The following is an 18,658-nucleotide window of genomic DNA, read 5'->3' as shown; positions in this document are numbered from 1 at the left end:
CTCAAAGCAAAACAAGGGCAAGATGTTTACAATATTCTTGTGAATTTCAAATCTGCTTCTTTCCTGTTGCCATTCTCTGAACACTGTCAAGCCTTGTTTTGGCAGCACTTGCTTTACTCCCCCTTCCCCCCCCCCCCCCCCCCCGCCCCGCCCCAGCCCACATCCCTTATCTACCTAGGACTGCAGGGTTGGAGTATATGATCAAGCTTACAACCATAGCCTTTTGGCTATAATTGTGCTGGAGGGTTTTGTTCTCCAAGCTGGGACTTGTATGTGGCTTTGCCACAAGTCATTCTGAGGCTTGATCATGTCCAAATGCTGTAGCTGCTCTCCACAGAGTAGTTGTTTTTAATTCTACCATCACATTTTATTTATTTCCTCCCTCACCAGTACCTCTTGTATGCTTTCTCTCTGGGCTTATTTTTCTTACTGGTAGAAGTACATTCCTCGGTAGGTCTTTGTGTGTATGTCTGTGAGTGTTAAACTCTCTTAGTCTTTTATGATTGAAATGTCTTTGTTCTGCTTTCTCCCTTAAATGACAGTTTATCTGGAAACCGAATTCTTGGTTGAGAGTGGTCCTTTCAGTATTTCTAAGATACTTAGTTTTCATGTTACTGTTGTTTTTTAGCACTCTAGGTATAGTCCTTTTGTAGATAATCAATGTTTTCCCTTCGGTAACTTGAGATTTTATCTTTTTTCCTTATTGCTCTGTGGTTTCTCTGTTTGATAAAAGTTACTTCACTTTTATTTATCTTGCTCATTACACATATGTTCTGATGTTTTTATTAGAAAACCTTCTAATTAGCCGAAACCGGTTTGGCTCAGTGGAAGGGTCCCAGGTTCAATTCCGGCCAAGGGCATGTACATTGGTTGCGGGCACATCCCCGGTAGGGGGTGTGCAAGAGGCAGCTGGCCAATGTTTCTCTCTCATCGACATTTCTAGCTCTCTCTCTCTCTCCCTTCATCTCTGTAAGAAAATCAATAAAATATTTTTTTTTAAAAAAGGAAAAAAATATTTAATTAGAAGGTTTTCTTTTCTTTTTTTTTTCCTAAAAAAAACACTCTGCCGCTGAGCCAAACTGGTTTCAGCATTTTTTTCCTTTTTTAAAAAACAAGTATAGCTTCTCTCCTCTTTCCTTTTGTTTTCAGTTTTTCCTTCTGGAACTCCTATGAGGCATGTGTTGGCACCACTCAATAGAATCCCCATGAATCTTAACTTTTATTCATATTTTAAAAATCTCTTTATTATTCTCTACTGTGTTCTGGGTGAATTCTTCAGAGCATCCCTTTAATTCACTACTTTTTCTCTTAAACTTTGACAAGTTCCCCAGTTAACTCCATCTATTAATTTTTTTTTCATTTCAGTGATATTTTTATTTTTAAGATTTCTATTAGTTATTTTTCATATTTCTGTTCTAAAGTTGGCTAACATCTGATACCTACTTTCATTTGTTGCTTTGAGAATGCAAAAATATTAAATAAGTTGTCAGGCAGTTCCATAGTTTATTTCATTTCATAATAGTAAATTAATGTTCTGATTGCTCATTCTGTTGGGCTTTCTTAATATTAGATATTTGTATGTGTTTGGAACTTGGTGGTTATACTAATGCTGAATGTGAAGATCTTATATGCTTTTATGTGTTTGCTTCTATGCTTGCCCCTCAATGTTCAGTGACTTTTGCTCTCACCTGATCCCTTGGACCTCCATTATAGAATCAGGTCTAATGTTGGCATTTTGATGCTCCTACCCCACAGCAATGTTGGGGATGTTGCAAAACTAATCCCATGGCCAGTTGCTTGGCTTGGTTCCTGACTCCAAGGCCATATCTTTGTCTCTGCTTCCCCAGCCAGTGGGCTGGCTACTGTTTATTTCCAGCCTCCTTTCACAAGCACCACACTTCTAGAACTAAGCATGGCTCCTCTCCTCCACCTTGCTGGGAGCATCTTTAGTTCCTATCTCCCTGCAGGAAGACAAAAATCTTGGCTTTTGGAATAGGCTCACTGGGGTCCTGTGGCTTTAGACTTGCTGTTTCAGTTCTATTTCTGATCTATGAAAAGGTTTGTTTTTGAGCCTGGTTATGTCTTTTTGGTTTTCTCTTTGTATATTTTAGCTATCATTGTTATTTGTGTGTAGTAAAGGGAATGGATCAAAACATAATCTTGCTGTACCAACTTGAGCAGAAATCTTTCTGTATTTTCCTCTTCAGCTTTCTCTCTCACCATCCCTTCCTCTACAATCTACATTCTAGCCATAGTTAATTTCTTTAGAGGGTCAATTAATTGGATGTCCTGCTCCCATCACTCTGCATGAAGTTTGGATGAAATAAGACAAAGAGGATAGGCAAGTGGAGATTTTTTAAATGTCAGCTTTATTGCAGATAAGTTAATAAAGAACAAAGTTCTAGATCTGTAACCCAAAAGAGCTTGCTAACATTTTGCAACGCTCAACCATCACAAATGTTAGCCTGAGAACAGCCCAACAAAGGGGAAGGTTGGGTTTGCAGGGCAGACACATTTATCCAAGATCATTGTCAGCACAGGTCTTCTGGGGCACAAGAGAAAGAATCCTCAGTAATTGGGGGGTCTTTTTAATAGATTAACTCCATCCAGTCAAAAACTATGAGCCAATGAATGTAACAATACTCACCAGCCAAGTAAATCACTTCTGAATGTGAAGGTTAGTGGTGTAGGAGCCAAAAGTTAGTCTAATGAATAATCTCCAACACCTTCCTCCGCCCCTGTGGAATATGGGGCCAGAGGAAAGGAGGTCCCCCTAACATATGCCATACTCCTTCATCCACGTCTTTTCACAGGTTCTCCCCACCTCTTTCTCTGCCAACTCCTTACTCATCCTGATGCCTAGAATAAAAATAGTAGTTACTATTTATTGAATCCCAACTACAGAGAAGCACTATCACATACATTACCTCATTTAATCCTCATTAACAACGCTATAAAGTATGGAATTTTATTTTACTTTTAGGGGCAAATAAATTAAAATCACACAGGTAAATGGTAAAGGTAGGATTAGATCCAGGGTTCTCTAGTTTCAGAGCTCATAGTTTTTTCATTATATCCAGCTGCTTGCCATATTTTATTCATCTTTGGGCATGCTCAATAACGTTTAATGGATGGATACGCAAATCAGTGAAACATTCTCAGGCTAACTGCCTTAAGTGGATTAAAAACAACTTTAATACAGTATGAGGATTTATAAAGAACGCGTCACCTCCTTTGGCATCAGATTGCTCTCTATAAAGGTGACAGGAGAATCCGGTTTTGAAGATATGTGTAGGGGCTGCAAGGTTTGACATACCTCTGCTGTCACCTCTGTCCAGCCCTTTCTATTTTAGACCTCCCCCCACTACCCAAGAAGTCAATTGCTCTCTCTATAGGGGACTGAGCCTGCAATCCCTCCGCGCACGGGACCACGCCCAGTCAACTGGCCAGGGCTGTTGTCATTTCTGTATGTGAAAAGCTAAGGGAGAAGAGGTCAGTGGCCCTGACTAAATAGTTGGACATCGCGAATTTTGTTTTAAAAATTCTTGCAGCACACTAACTGGCTTGGCTCAGTGGATAGAGCATTGGCCTGCGAACTGAAGGGTCCCGGGTTCGATTGCGGTCAAGGGCGTGTACCTTGGTTGCAGGCACATCCCCAGTAGGGGGTGTGTAGGAGGCAGCTGATTGATGTTTCTCTCTATCTTTCTCCCTCTCTGTTAAAAAAAAAAAAATCAATAAAGTATATGACAAAAAATTCTGCAGCACACAGGTTGAAAATTGCTGCATGGAAGAATACAGAAAGAGCGAGGCTAAAGTCAGGTCACTCCTTTCCCTATATATTTTTTACATTTCCTACATTTCTCTACACATGGTCATGTCTGGTTATTTCTTCTCTAACATCTTCCTTGGATATATTGGGAACTAGTTGGTAGTAGGAAGGAACAGGTTATATAAGTAAATCGACTCTTTTTTCAACTGTATCTTTTCCCCTCTAGCCTATGAATCATTTCATTACCACAGAGCTATTAGGTCTAGTAATAATTAATGTCGTTTTCTAATACTTTTTTAAATCAAATTTATTTAAACAATACAACAAAATTTAATCAACAATATAGTTGCCGTTGTTTTCTACTACTTGTGCCCAACGCTCAGGAAGCATTTTAATCCCTCTGTTGTAAAATTCTTGTGATTTTGATGCAAAAAATTCGGTCAATGCATTTTTGAGGCATTCTTCATTATTAAATTTTTTTCCAAGAAGAAAGTTTTGCAAAGAACGAAACAAATGGTAATCGGAAGGGGCAATATCAGGAGAATATGCAGGTTGAGGGAGAACTTCCCATTCCAACTGGCGCAGTTTTTCAGCAGTGATTCTTGCAGTATGCGGTCGTGCGTTATCATGGTGAAGAATTACGCGCTTCCGATTAATCAGTGCGGGTTCTTTTTCTCTTAAAGCTTGGGCTAACCTTTCCAATTGGGCACTATACACTGCACTTGTAATGGTTTGGTTAGATGGTAAAAGTTCATAATGAAGAATTCCTTTAAAATTCCACCAAACACACAACATCACTTTTTTCGCATGCAAGTCAGGTTTTGGCTTGGGCTGCGGAGCCTCATTTTTGTCCAACCATTGAGGCCGCCTTTTCAAATTAACATACAGCACCCATTGTTCATCTCCGGTAACAATTTGCTCTAAAAACGGCAAACAGTCTTGACGAGAGAGGAGCAAACTGCAAATTGTGACTCTTTGATTACGGTTGTTGTCGGTCAACTCATGAGGAACCCATTTTCCAAACTTTTGGACTTTGCCAAGTGCACGCAATTGATTGGAAATTGTTTTTTGTGAACAATTTAAAGTTGTCGCAAGCTCTTGTTGGGTAATTTGAGGATTTTGCACCAAAAGAGCTTGAAGAGCTTCTTGATCAAAGTTGGACACACGGCCTCGACCACTCTTGTCATCTAACAAAAAATTTCCCTCGCGAAATTTCTCAAACCAACGCTGGCATTTTCTGGCGCTAACTGCATCTTGACCAAGAGCACTACAGATGTTTTTTGCAGCCTCACTTGCTTTTCTTCCTAATTGGACTCGTAAAGCATGCAGTGCCGAATATGCTCTTCATCCGTCATCTTCTTAGCCCTAGTTTTGCAACAAAAACCAAACCAAACACAAACTTTTTCAAGCAAAACTTGTTAATTGCACTTCACACGTTCTGTAGATACCACGTGTTTGAAGGTTATGTCAATACAAGTCAACGCCAAGCAAGATTTTAAACGAATGTTAAAAAACGACATTAATTATTACTAGACCAAATACTTTGAATTGTGCCAATGAACACGAGGTTATTTTGCTTGTTTTTCAACCTACGGCCGACTTTTCCCCTCGCTGCCATTTAAGGGCCTCCTCTCTAATTCCCAGTCATCAGTAAGGGTGTGTAGAGAGGATGACAATTTAGTATCAGAATAAAACACAACCTGGGAGCAAGGATATATATATATATATATATTATAAAATATATATATATATATATATATATATATATATATATATATATATACACATTTTTTTTTTTTACTCAATACCATGGATAACAGAATCCACTCAGACAGCTTTGCCGCCTGATTGTAAACAGCTCTGTTGTCTTTGGGGCTCCTGGCACCTCCTCATTCACACTTAGTGTTTCTTCCATGGGAGAGGCGGCAGTGAAGCCTGTGATGACACTGGGCCAGGAGAAGGCTGCTGTCCCAGATTCCTCGGAAAGGAAGCCCAATGGAAAGGGCAAGGTGGCCATTTTATTTTTAACACGGAGCCTGGCACAAGGGCTGGTGCTCAACATCGAGGCCTCGGGTGCCCAGCTCCGTGCCCACGGGCCGCGTGGAGGAAGTTGGGGACCTTTTCCTTGGGCCCCGGGAACCCCTGGTCCCTAACCAGGACATGAGTTCTAGTGACGGGGAGACCTTGGTGGCCTGAACCCCAATGCCAGTGACACTCCACTCGGCGGCGGCGAGCCCCCCGCGACCCGGCCTCCTCTCCTCGCCCCAGCGCCGGGGCCATTCCCCGACCCGGTGGCCGCGCGCTCGGCACCGGCACCGGCGCCGGCGAAGTTACCGGAGAGGCGCCGGGGGGCGGGCGGCCGGCTTCCCCCGCGGGTCCACGCGGCGGCGGCGGCGGCGGGAGCTTCCGGGGGCGCGGACGCCGCAGCGGCGCGGGGCCGGAGCGCGGCGGGCGGGGCGGGAGCGTGCGCGCGCACCGCGCCCTCGCCGCCCGGGGACGCCCACTCGCGAGGCCGGTGCGCGCCCGCCGTCCCCCGCCCCCCGCCCCCCGCCCGGCCCCGCTCCCGCGTGTGCCCAACGAGTGTGGGCCCCGCGGCTCGGCGCGCTCCGTCCGGCAGAGGCGGCGGGGCCCGGGCCCGCGCGCAGCCCCGCACCGCGCCGACGCCCCGCCCCTCCCGCCGCCGCCTCGGAGCGAGCGAGCGAGCGGCCAAGGAGGAGGCCCTCCCGGCGGCCCGGCCGACCTCCCCGCCCGCCCGCCTGCCCGGGGCGCCGCCGCCTCCTCGGAGCCGAGCGAGGAATGAGCAGGCGCCGGCCCCGCGCGCTCGGATTGAGGGGCCGCGGCTCGGCTTCTCCTCCTCCTCCCGCCGCGGGGCCGCGGGGACTCCTCGGTGTGCGCATCCGGGCGCGGCGGGGGCGGCAGCGGCCGGGTTAGCTCCGCCGGCAGCGGGAGGAAGAGGAGGAGGAAAAGGAGGAGGAGGAGCCGGCGGGCGGCCCGCGCTCCCTCCCTCCCAGCGCTCACGCCCGGGCTCCTCAGTGGCCGCCCGAGGAGGAAGTTCCGCTCCTGACCGAGCCGCGCGGCGGCGACAGCGGCTACGCGGCGGCGGCCGGGAGGCGCTGGGGCTCGGGGCGCGGATGCCCTTCGCGCCGGCCGGCCGGTGGGCAGCGTCGAGCTCTCCCCGGAGCCGGGGCCGCGTCCGTAGGCGCGGGGGCCCGAGACCTGCCGCCGCCTCTCCGGCTCCCGGGCTCCCCGGCTTCCCGGCGGGAGACCGCCCTCCCCGGTGGCCGCTGACTTCCGAGGAGACCCTGCTTTTCCCGACGGCGCCCGAGGAGGCGAAGGGGACCCCCTTTCCAACTCCGCGGGGCTTGGCCGCCTTCGGGGGCGGGAGGCCCCGCCGGAGCATCCCCGGGCGCCGGCATGGAAGCGCCCGCCGCCGCCTGGCATCCTCTCTGCGGCGGCGCTGCTCGCCGGGTTCACCCCGAGGCATGAGGAGGACGCCGGCGGGAACCCCGAGGAGGTCCTGAACCCCCATGGCCAAGGAGCTACCCCAGGACGTCAACGGGTGATCGTTTTTTTGTTGTTTTGTTTATTTTGGGGGGGCGCCCATGTTTCTGAATGTTTTTGGGGCAAGCGTGAAGAGGTTGCCCTGTTTTAAAAAAAAAGCACAACGATCCTTGGCGAGGAGAGAATTTGAATTCCCCCCGTTCGTGCCAGGATTCGGAAGGTGGAGATGAGGACTTTATAAAGCATTTTTTTTGCCCGAGAGCGTGAACGATGACCGCCCCGGCCCTGCTGCCGCTGTCCGGACGCAGGATTCCGCCTCTGAACTTGGGGCCGCCCTCCTTCCCGCACCACAGGGCCACCTTGAGACTCTCCGAGAAGTTTATCCTCCTCCTCATCCTAAGTGCCTTCATCACCCTGTGTTTTGGGGCCTTCTTCTTCCTCCCGGACTCTTCGAAACACAAACGCTTCGACCTGGGTCTGGAGGACGTGCTGATTCCTCACGTCAATGCCAACAAAGGGGCCCGAGACCCCGGAGGCTTCCTGATTCACGGGCCCGACGAACCCCGACACAGGTTTGTTCCTTTCAGAGATGGTGGTGGTGACACTTGGCAGGGCGAGATATGATTTATTGCATCAGATCTGTCGTGGTTGTTTGTTTTTTTTGGTTTTTTTTTTAAGCCTTTTTTCAGTAAGATGTCATTTTCCCTGAGTTGTGTGACTTGTTATTTCAAAACTGGTTTAGTAGAACCACAGACTGAAAAGGGCCCCTAGAGCCCGACTTAAAGTCCGGCTCCTTCGTTTTACACAGGAGGAGCATGTGTGTCCAGAGGTAACGTAAAGGAATCGTGGCATATGTTGTGTCTTCATTTTTTAAGAATGGGCTGCATTCCGTCACTGTGCCCCCCGGTGAGATAGATATATTGGATCCTGACAGCTTCTGTGGGTTTGTCCTCTCCTAAAGGGCTCTCGTTCTCTGACTTTGTAATTAAAACTTGGTAGTAAATCTTAGTTTTTTAGGAAGACGAAGATGGGCAGAATATACCTGTTATTTAATATACATGTATACGTGTATATATGTCTATGTATATATACACACACACATATATATATATACATAATACATACATATATATGTATATATTGATTTGAAAGAAGAGAGAGGGAGAGAGAAACAACCATGATGAAAGAGAATCATTGACCAGAGGTTGCCTCCTGCTGAGGTTCCAGCCTGCAACCCCAGCATGAGCCCTGTTAGGACATGGAACTGTGACCTCCTGGTTCATAGGTTGACACTCAGCTATGGGGCCAGCTTGGCCTGGCATCATTTCTTAACATGCAAGAATATTCTGATTATCGTTATTTCTAGGGGGTGTCTTTGGGTGCTCTATGTGGAACCAGTGAAGTTAAAGATGCCATTGAATCTTGTCGTTTCACTTTGAGAGTCATGTAGACTAGATCTGGCTTATGTTTTAAATTTTAATTTTACCCTGATAGATATGTAGTTGAGAGGTGGACTGTGTCAGGTAACTATTAGAAGGTGATCGATTAAAGGGTTCACGTTCTTTCAAATAATCAAATCTGAAGTTACCTCTTGGGAGACTTTGGCCAAATTGGCATAAAATGGGAGCTTTAACTCATTTATGTAGTTTGTATCAAAAGAAGAGTTTTAGAAAGTACTTAACTTTTCTCAAACCTACATTTTTTAAAATTTATGTATTTATTTATTTTTTAGCTTACTAAATCTTTCCCTTCTTTTCTTACAATAGTTTTCCAGTGTGCAGTAAGAATCATATGCTTGAGTTGTTCTCGGCTGGCGTTATTTTAACTTTTTACCAAGCATTAAGTTTTTGAGAAAGCATAGGTTCAGATGTGAGCCTGAGTTAAATACTTGGGAAAACGCACTGTTGTAGTGAGAGCGGGGTTTTCCTTTTCTCAGTCTTGTTCATTTATTATTTGCTTGCTCCTTCTTTGACTTTCGGCTGAACCTTATGGAGTAGTTACTTCTAAAACTGTTTCATGCCATTATTTTGTAATCAAATTAATTTGGAACTTTCGCCATCATTTTTAACTTCTGTACTCTTTTGTATTTATTTCTTTATTTTTGCCTTTGCTCTATGCGAATTTGAAAAAAAAAATAAAGATTTAAGAAATCATTTTATAAACGGCTAGAATTTCTTTATTGCAGTAGACTCCACCAAGCCCTTCCTCCCCCCTTTTTCCATGGTTCTGCTTTTTGTGGGTTCAGTTACCTGAAGTCACCCATGGTCAGAAAACATTAAATGGGGAATTTCAGAAATAAACAATTCGTAAGTTTTAAATTGTGTGTCTTCTGAGTAGCATGATGAAATCCCATTCCATCCTGCTCTGTCCCTCCTGGAAAGTGAATCATCCCTTTGTCCAGTGAGCCCACACTGTGTACGCTACCTGTGGTCACTTAGTAGCCCTCTCAGTTATCAGATCCGCTGTCCTGGTATTGCAGTTTGTGTTCAAGTCTCTTGTTTTACATAATAATAGCCCCAAAGCAAAAGAATAGTGATACTGACAATTCTGATATGCAAAGAAAAGCCATAACACGCTTTCTTTAAATGAAAAAGTATGTGTGTGTAGAGAAAAACAATGTGTATAGGATTTGGCACTATTCATGGTTTTAGGCAGCCTCTGGGGGTCTTGGAATGTTATCTCCAGCGGATAAGGGAAGACTACTGCATATGATCATTTATATAATGAAATCTGTACCAATTTAAAAAGTAAATGAATGAAATGTTATATACATTCTTGTTTTTCATAAGTTTAAGAGTAAACTTTATATACTAGCCTGAAGGTAATAGATATATTTATAGAAGTATTTCCAGGTGTCACTTTTGAGCCTGATTAACAATTAACATCTCTTAATTTATCTAAGACTATAGGATAGTATGATAGATCTTGTGAAAAACAAGTGTCCTTTAGTAATTCAGGCCTCAGACCTTGTGAAATTTTTTTGATTTAAGACTGTAATTTCCTAACGTTAACGTTGAGTGATGTCTTTGACAGTGTTCTCTTTTGTTCTTCATATCTTAACAAGAACTTTGGAGACAAGTTATATCGTTTTTTTATAAAAGGATATGAAGTATTCTGGAGAATACAAAGAATATGTGTGCTGTTTTCTTTTTATATTTTTTGACATTTACCTGTCTATAAAATCAACCATTGTTACTTATGCAGATTTCTTGATGACTCTTTAGTGATAGTGCTGTTATCATTTAAAGAATATTGGTCATATTTATTCAGCAAATGTTTTGAGTAGTTATTATGTGCAAAGCATTATACGAAGTATTGGGGATTATTGGAGAATAATGTAGATGATTAATTTTGACTGCAACATGACTGAAACATTTAAATCTTAGATTCGGATCTCAACATCATTATTAAAGCACATATCTTTGGAGTCAGATTCTAGGGATTCTTCTTATTTCAGTGAGGCTCTGGTGCCTGCTTTTAGGTCATGGCATTTTTCAAGAGTTGAGATTACTTGTACTGTTTTATCTTTCATCCTCCCTGCCCCGCCTCTTCACCCCTCCTCCCTGCCAACCCCTGCCCCATAAGCATTTATGCCATTAATTTACGCATTTCTGGCATGTGGACTAGGCTATCTAGATATAAGGTGAAGCTTTTTTCCCCCACAAGGAACTAGACTCTGGCATCTGAAAACCTGCTAATCATTGTGCTAAATTGAGATCTGGCACAATTCTATGTATTTAAGTATCTAAAATTATTTCTGTGTAGCTATATGGTTCTGTTTGTTACGTTTATAAAGTAATATGTGCATACATTAACCCTTCAATACTTGGCAGTAAGGTGGAATCTGATATGAAGTTTGTGTTTGTTTGGTGTATATCTGTTATGCATATTATAGTAAATGCGAATTATTTTCCTATTAATTTGTGATGCCATTATAAAACATTTTCTTTTTCATGACCTAGATTATTTTCTCTGTACTTAGAAAGATTGGAAAAACCTAGGGTGTGGTGAGCAGTGAACAGCTGGTTCATCCTATGCTTAGCCTGTTGGTGTAAGTCTAAATTAATAGAATTCTTGTGAAGAACAATTTAGTAATATTAGCTCATTTAAAGTACATATTCTTTGATCCAGTAGTTTTTCTAAGAACTTATTCTTGGTAAATCTTCACATCAGTGCACAAAGTAATGTACAAGAATGTTCCCTGAAGCCAAAACATGACATATTGTAAATGATCCAAATGTCTGTCAACAGGGGATTAGTTAACTAAATGATAATACATCACTATATGTGCTGAGTTCTTTTCTTTTTTAACCCCCCATGAATTTTTCTGGCTATTCTAAAAAACACATGCTATTTTAATTTCATAATTATATAATAGTATGTTCTGGTATCTAGTATATATTTTTTATACCAGCTTTGTTTTTTAATTTAATTTTTAAAAAATATATTTTATTGATTTTTTACAGAGAGGAAGAGAGGGATAGAGAGTTAGAAACATCGATGAGAGAGAGTCATCAATCAGCTGTCTCCTGCACACCCCCTACTGGGGATTTGCCCACAACCAAGGTACATGCCCTTGACCGGAATCCAACCTGGGACCCTTGAGTCCGCAGGCCAACACTCTATCCACTGATCCAAACCGGTTTCGGCTAGCCTTTTTTTTTTTTTTTAAAGTTATAAGCATAGATAAAAGTCTTAACAGATATATTAATATCATATTAATTACTTTAAATCTGAAAATTTCAGCTGAAGATTACCTTTCTTGAGGTAAACCTCAGAGTTTGACATTACATGGTTTTATGTTTCTACAGCATATATATTGATATAAATTACATACTAATATATATATTGTTTTGCATGTTCTTAAACATATATAATTCTGTAAGTTTTCTTTCTTTTTGCTTAAGTTTTTTTTTAAGGATTTATGTATGTTAATATATTGGGCTGTGGTTCAATTATCTACTATAGGTATACATGCTTAAACTTCAAATTATTTCTACATTCCCCTGTTAATAAATATTTAGGTTAAGTCCATATTTTTGCTACAAAAACATTCTTGTACATGTATTCTTGTGCATCCCCCGCTCCCCTGAATTTTTCCTTTGGGATAAAAGCTTAGTAATAAACTATTAAGTTGTATGTGCATTATTGACTCTAAATTTTGTTGCTCAATTAGTCTGTACAGTAATTGTACCAATTTGTACACCTACATTTTTGCAAACCAAGATATTGTGTATTTAAAAAATCTTTACCAACCTGATGCCAATTTTAGTTTTTATTACTCTCATTACTGAGTGAGGTGGAATATTTTTTAAAACATATTTATTAGTTATTTGGGTTTCCTAGCCTTTGTTTACTCACATTTTTTTTTTTTTTTTGCCTGTTTTTTCTTACGGTTTATTTTCCTTCTTAAAATTCATTTGTAGGAATTATTTATACATCCTGATGAATTCTTAAGAAGGTGCATTACATGTATCTTCTTGCAATGGGTGTCTTAATTTTATACTTTGTTTATAGTATCTTTAGTTTTACAGACATGTCACATTTTAATAAAATTGAAAGTGTCAATATTTTGCTTTATGGTATTACTAGAGGCTCAATGCACAAAATTCAGGCACTCTGGGCTGCTCGGAGAGGAATGTTCCTCAGTCCAGCCTGTATCCTCTCTAATCTGGGACCTCTCGGGGGATGTCTGACTGCCAGTTTAGGCCCTGTGAGATTGAGCCTAAATCGGCAGTCAGACACCCCTCTCACAATTTGGGAATGCTGGCTCCCTACTGCTCCCCTGCTGGCCCGATTGCCCCCAACTGCCCTCCCCCGCTAGCCTGATCGCCCACAACTACACACCCTTGCTGGCTATCTTGTAGTGGCCATCTTTAACCACATGGGGGTGGCCATCTTGTGCAAGGGTGTGAGGGTCAATTTGCATATTACCTGTTTATTATATAGGATTGCTTTTGGGATTTGGCTTAGGACAGTGGTTTTCAACCTTCCTAATGCCACCACCCTTTAATACAGTTCCTCATGTTGTGGTGACCCCCAACCATAAAATTATTTTCATTGCTACTTCATAACAGTAATTTTGCTACTGTTATGAATCGTTATGTAAATATCTATGTTTCCCAATGGTCTTAGGTGAACTCTGTGAAAGGGTCATTCGACCCCCAAAGGAGTTGCGACCCACAGGTTGAGAACCGCTGGCTTAAAGAATGCTTTTCTACCTTGAAGTTATAGTTTCCTTGTTTTTAATTTTGGTAGTTTTAAATTTTTGTTTTTTACAGCTTGGTTTTGATTTTGGTGTATGATGAGGTTAGGTTTGAATTGATAATGTTTTACACTGGTATCTACTTGTTCCCATGCTCCTTATTAAAGAGTCTGTACTTTCCCATAGATTTGTAAGGTCATTTCTGCTGTATAACATTTTTTCATCTGTTCATAGGTTTGATTCTAATAAGAATTCTAATAAGAATCAAACCTATGGGTTGAACTTATAGGAAACCAGCTGACAAAAGAAGAGACAGAGGTAATTTGCTGAGTCTAAGCTCTGGCATCATGAAGTAGAGTATGGAAGAGCGGAATTAGAATTGAGAATTTTGGTTTAGTTATTGTATGACCCTCTTGTTTTTAGCGCATTGACTTGAAGGAGAGGAATCTTAGATACATATAGTAGAAACCAGCTGTAATGCATATAAAATAGGAATTTATTGGAAAGATATTGGTTGGCTTTCAGTATTGACATAAGATCTGGAGAACTAGGTTTAGAAGATAGTCAGGCATTAAAGGAAGGCAGGTATGCAGAACCATGGTGAAGGTTAAGGAACAGTTAGTGTACCATTGTAGGTGCGCACACATATATGCACATCATTTATGCTATTTTACTTTCGTCTTGTTTATTTTGGGTCATAGTTGTTGTTCGCTGGTTATGGCTTTGCTGCCTCTGGTCACTAGATTCTCTGCTTTCTGAGTGACTTCTAAAATTGAGTTATTGTTCCTTTATGCCACTTGCTCCAGATCTGTAGTTTCAGCCAGAGCATCTGATTTCCTAGGTGTAGATCACAGGGCCGTCCTTGCCTTGATGTTAGACAATAGAAAGATAAAGTACCCAGAACCATTTGACTTCTATAGGAAGAGAAGGAGTTCTACTATTGTGTTTCCCCGAAAATAAGACATCCTCTGAAAATAAGACCTAGCATGTGGAAAAATAAGACATCCCTTGAAAATAAGACCTAGCACAACTTTGGGAGAAAAAATTAATTTAAGACACTGTCTTATTTTTGGGGAAACAGGGTACTAATATACTGGTGAATTTCTGAATTTAGATAGGAGATTACATATTAACATCTTAAGAAATGTAAACTGCAAAGAACCCTAAGTTGTATTATTGCAGTGATGAAGTTCTGAGTTGTGCTGAACTATTTAGAAATGTAAATATAGTCTTCTTAGACTGTATATTTTAGCACTTTCTGTGCAGTGGTTTAAAATGGGCCAGTACTATGAGGCTGGTTGACCTATTTGGAAATGTCTTTTGTGTGAAGGCATGTGGAGGTATTATTGATATGAGAAAATGCTAAGTAACTGATTTACTATCTGAAAAGGGATTTACTATCGGGGGAAAGGGAGGGAGGAAGAGACTGAACATAAACTGTGCACCTATGGATGAGGACAATGGGGGATGGGGAGGGGCCAGAGGGTGGGGTGGGAACCTGGTGGAGGGGGGAAGAAATGAGGAACCTTTGTAATAATATGAACAATAAAGATTGATTTTAAAAAAAAAGTGGGCCAGTACTGCTTAGCCCCTCCCCCCTCCCCCTTAATAATATAAATTCATGGGTGTCACACAGACCTGCTGAATTGGAATCTGTATTTTTAACAAAGGCTCAAGAGACTTTTAAGTAGTCATGCCCACATCAGTTGGGAACTGTTGTGCTGTAAGCTCCATGTTATTTCCAACTTCCAATGCAAAAGTTGTAAAAGAGAACGAGGTACTATATAACAAAATGAAAATTTTCCATTCTCTTATTTTTCTGCTTATCTCTTTCCTTGACCCTGTTTATATTTTTGTCCATCTTGATACTAAGTTCTTAATTCTATTTTTTAAATTTTCTCTCTCTGCTAGTTTTTCACGGGTATATCTCTTGTCCTTTCTCCCTCCCCCCCCCCCACCCCCCTTTTTTTGTGTGTGTCTACTGATTGCTGTTTTCTCTGTTTTCATTGGTCCTGAAGTTGTAACTTTCTTTCTAGGTTCCCTCTTCCTCCATTGTGTAAAGTGTTAGCTATTTAGCATCCAGAGCTCATACCAAGTTATATTTATCCTGTTCTTTGGGCAGATAAATATGAGTCTCTCACAGATCATTGCTGTCTTTCAATGGTAGGAGTAGGAATCAACTGTCTGGGTTTGGTGGAGGAAACTAAGTTTCATGTTTAAAGCTTGGAGGTGTTTTTTTTTTTTTAATTTAATAAATCTTTATTGTTCAGATTATTACAATTGTTTCTCCTTTTTTCCTCCATAGCTCCCCTTCACCTGGTTCCCACTCTGCCTTCTGCCCTTACCTCTCCCACACTGTCCTCATCCATAGGTGTACAATTTTTGTCCAGTCTCTTTCTGTACTCCATTCCCCCTGAGAATTATCAATCCACTCCCATTCTGTGCACCTGATTCTATTACATTCACCAGTTTATTCTGTTCCTCAGATTTTAATTCACTTGATTTTCAGATTCACTTGTTGATAGATATATATTTGTTGTTCATAATTTTTATCTTTACTTTTTTCTTCTTCCTCTCAAAGAATACCTTTCAGCATTTCATATAATACTGGTTTGGTGGTGGTGAACTTCTTTAGCTTTTTCTTATCTGTGAAACTCTTTATCTGATCTTCAATTCTGAATAACTTTGCTAGGTAGAGGTTGTAGGTTCTTGCTATTCATCACTTTGAATATTTCTTGCCACTCCCATCTGGCCTACGTAGTTTTTGTTGAGAAATCAGCTGATAGTCATATGGGTGCTCCCTTGTAGGTAATTAACTGTTTTTCTCTTGCTGCTTTCAAGATTCTCTTTGTCTTTTGCCCTTGGCATTTTAATTATGATGTATCTTGGTGTGGTCCTATTTGGATTCCTTTTGTTTGGGGTTCTGTGCACTTCCTGGTCTTGTAAGTCTTTCTTTCACTAGGCGGGGGAAGTTTTCAGTCATTATTTCTTCAAATAGGTTTTCAGTATCTTGCTCTCTTCTTCTGGCACTCCCATAATTCTGATGTTGGTATGCTTGAAGTTGTCCCAGAGGCTTCTTACATTATCTTTAACTTTTTGGATTATTTTTTCTTTTCCGGTTGAGTGTTTTTTGCTTCTTTGTATTTCAAATCTTTGACTTTATTCTTGCGTTCCTCTAGTCTGCTGTTGGGTCTCTGTATAGTATATTTTTATTTCAGTCAGTGTATGTTTAATTTCTAGTTGGTCCTTTTTCATATCCTTGAGGGTCTCATTAAATTTATTGACCTTTTCTAGGAAATTCTTGAAAAACCTTATAACTGTGGTTTTGAACTCTATATCCAGTCTTTGTCTTTCTCCATTTCTTTCATTTGTGATCTGTTTTCTTATCTCCTCATTTCACTGCTTCCCTGAGTTGGTAGGGTGGCTTTGTGTGCTAGGTGTCCTATATGGTCCAATGGGTCAGCCTCCCAGTTTCCTGAGGTGGACACTCTTGGTGCATCCCTTTGTGGACTATGTACAACCTTGTAGTTAAGTCTTGATTGTTGTTGGTGTCACTGTGAGGAATTGACCTCCAGGCCAATTGGCTGTGAGGTCCCGCTGTGTCTGTAATGGAAGAATTGCTGTGCTGGAGACATGCTTATGGGGTAGGACTTGTTTCAGTGGGGCTTTGGTGCTCACTGAGTCTGCCTCTTGAATGTGTCCCTTATGAGAGTAGTTGAAATTTGGTGTCGTCTCACACAGACTAATAGATACACTAGCTTCTGGATCTCCAATGGAGGGCAGGTCAGCTACTGTCTGAGGCCATCCAGCAGGAGCTACAGGGAGAACTACAGTTTTCTCCTCTTTGCTTGGGGTTTGAAGCTTTTGGAGCTGTCTGACTGGAGCTGCAATTTGTTTGGTTAAGCTGCAATATGGCAGGCCATTTATATGCAAAAGCTGCTGCATGGAGCTTGGGTAGGTTAGTAGATTGTGCAGGGCGGAGTCTCAGGGCATCGCTAGGCTAGGGTGTGGCAAACAGTGATGGCTGCCAGTTAGCCTTCTCTGCGTTTTCAAGTCCCCGCATCCTGCGCCCCAGCGCAGTAAACAATGATTGCTGGGCGCACCTCTGCAAGAAAGTCACCCTCACCTTCTGACCCGATGGCCGACAGTTCAGCTCCTCCCCGTAGGAGTTTGAGTCCCCAGCATCTCCCCAGAAACTGGATTTCAGAGTAATTGGGAGCTTGTCTCCCTTCAGTTGAAAAAAAGCAGCACATCTAATTGTCCACCAACCAACCTGATTTGCGGGCCTCCGTACCTCAGCTTTTCAGTGCTTGTGCATATCTCAGTGCTCTTTTCTCTTTCCTTTTATTTGTAAAACTTCCACTCAGCCAGTTTTCCTGTGGTTCTGCGTGATAGACGTTTTGTCTTTTAGTTGTAGTTTTGAAATTGTTGTGCGAGGCGGCAGTTTAGGTGTTTACCTATGACACCATCTTCGTTTATCCAAAGCTTGGAGGTTTTAAGGGTCATTCTAAGCAGTCTTTTTTTTTTTCTCCTCTTCTTACAGGGAAGAAGAAGAACGTTTGAGGAATAAAATTCGAGCTGATCATGAGAAGGCCCTGGAAGAAGCAAAAGAAAAATTAAAAAAGTCGAGAGAGGAAATACGAGCAGAAATTCAGACAGAGAAAAATAAGGTAGTCCAAGATATAAAGATGAAAGAGAAAAAGCCACTACCACCAGTTCCTATACCAAAACTTTCAGGAATAAATGGTGGAGATCCAGAAGATAATGACATAAGAATGAAAAGGGAAAAAATTAAAGAGGTAATAATAAGCCTAGATTTATGATATCAAGTGCTTATAGACACATTTGGACACACACACATGCACACCATTGATGCTATTTTACTTGGATCTTTTTTTTTGGGGGGGGTTATATTTATAGTTCATTTTCCAAGTTGACAGTAAAGGCTAGAACTCCCTTTTAATGTAATGTATTGTTATAATGTAAGTATTGGTCACTTAAAATTTTGCTATAATGTTTGGATGATTACATTTTTCTCTCTGTGTTCAGAAATCTTTTGATAGCATTTTATAAATAATGTAGAATAGATTTATAAATAAGTTATCACTGAATAAGAAATATCTTTAGTGTTAAGTTATAAGGGACTCTGCTGTATACTATGCATATCTCCTCACAAACATGCT

General features: G+C 41.8%; 2 protein-coding genes across 7 annotated transcripts in view; one reads left to right on the top strand and one right to left on the bottom strand.

Annotated features, from left to right (window-relative positions):
• Positions 1-1,113: 1,113 nt before the first annotated feature.
• LOC118727409 (collagen alpha-1(I) chain-like) lies at positions 1,114-7,298 on the bottom strand. Of its 3 annotated transcripts, none has more exons than XM_045586992.1 (2): positions 6,104-7,298; positions 1,114-2,043 (listed from the first exon to the last, which is right to left on the bottom strand). In XM_045586992.1, exons 1-2 carry the CDS (start codon positions 7,296-7,298, stop codon positions 2,018-2,020), a joined length of 1,221 nt encoding a protein of 406 aa, XP_045442948.1. In that variant the 3' UTR covers positions 1,114-2,017. The 3 variants fall into 3 exon arrangements, with proteins under 3 accessions (XP_045442948.1, XP_045442947.1, XP_045442949.1); XM_045586991.1 differs by lacking the exon at positions 1,114-2,043 and adding an exon at positions 2,350-2,859; XM_045586993.1 differs by lacking the exon at positions 1,114-2,043 and adding an exon at positions 5,245-5,469.
• An 83-nt stretch (positions 7,299-7,381) lies between these two features.
• MAN1A2 (mannosidase alpha class 1A member 2) overlaps positions 7,382-18,658 on the top strand; it is a 67,054-nt gene continuing 55,777 nt past the window's right edge. For 3 of the 4 annotated variants that reach the window (XR_004990577.2, XM_036453180.2, XM_036453181.2), the window contains exons 1-2: positions 7,382-7,842; positions 18,019-18,274. Coding sequence is in view for 3 of the 4 variants with exons in the window: in XM_036453180.2 (XP_036309073.1) it covers positions 7,541-7,842; positions 18,019-18,274 (558 nt within the window). In the remaining variant the exon portion in view is untranslated. Of the gene's footprint in view, positions 7,843-15,588; positions 15,639-18,018; positions 18,275-18,658 lie in introns of those variants that run through there. The other variant, XM_045586990.1, reaches the window with a different exon arrangement.

The sequence above is a fragment of the Pipistrellus kuhlii genome, unplaced genomic scaffold, assembly GCF_014108245.1.
Source record: "Pipistrellus kuhlii isolate mPipKuh1 unplaced genomic scaffold, mPipKuh1.p scaffold_m20_p_24, whole genome shotgun sequence".
Taxonomy (NCBI): Eukaryota; Metazoa; Chordata; class Mammalia; order Chiroptera; family Vespertilionidae; genus Pipistrellus; species Pipistrellus kuhlii.
Note: the sequence above shows the minus strand (reverse complement) of the source record. Positions and strands in the feature narration are given on the sequence as shown.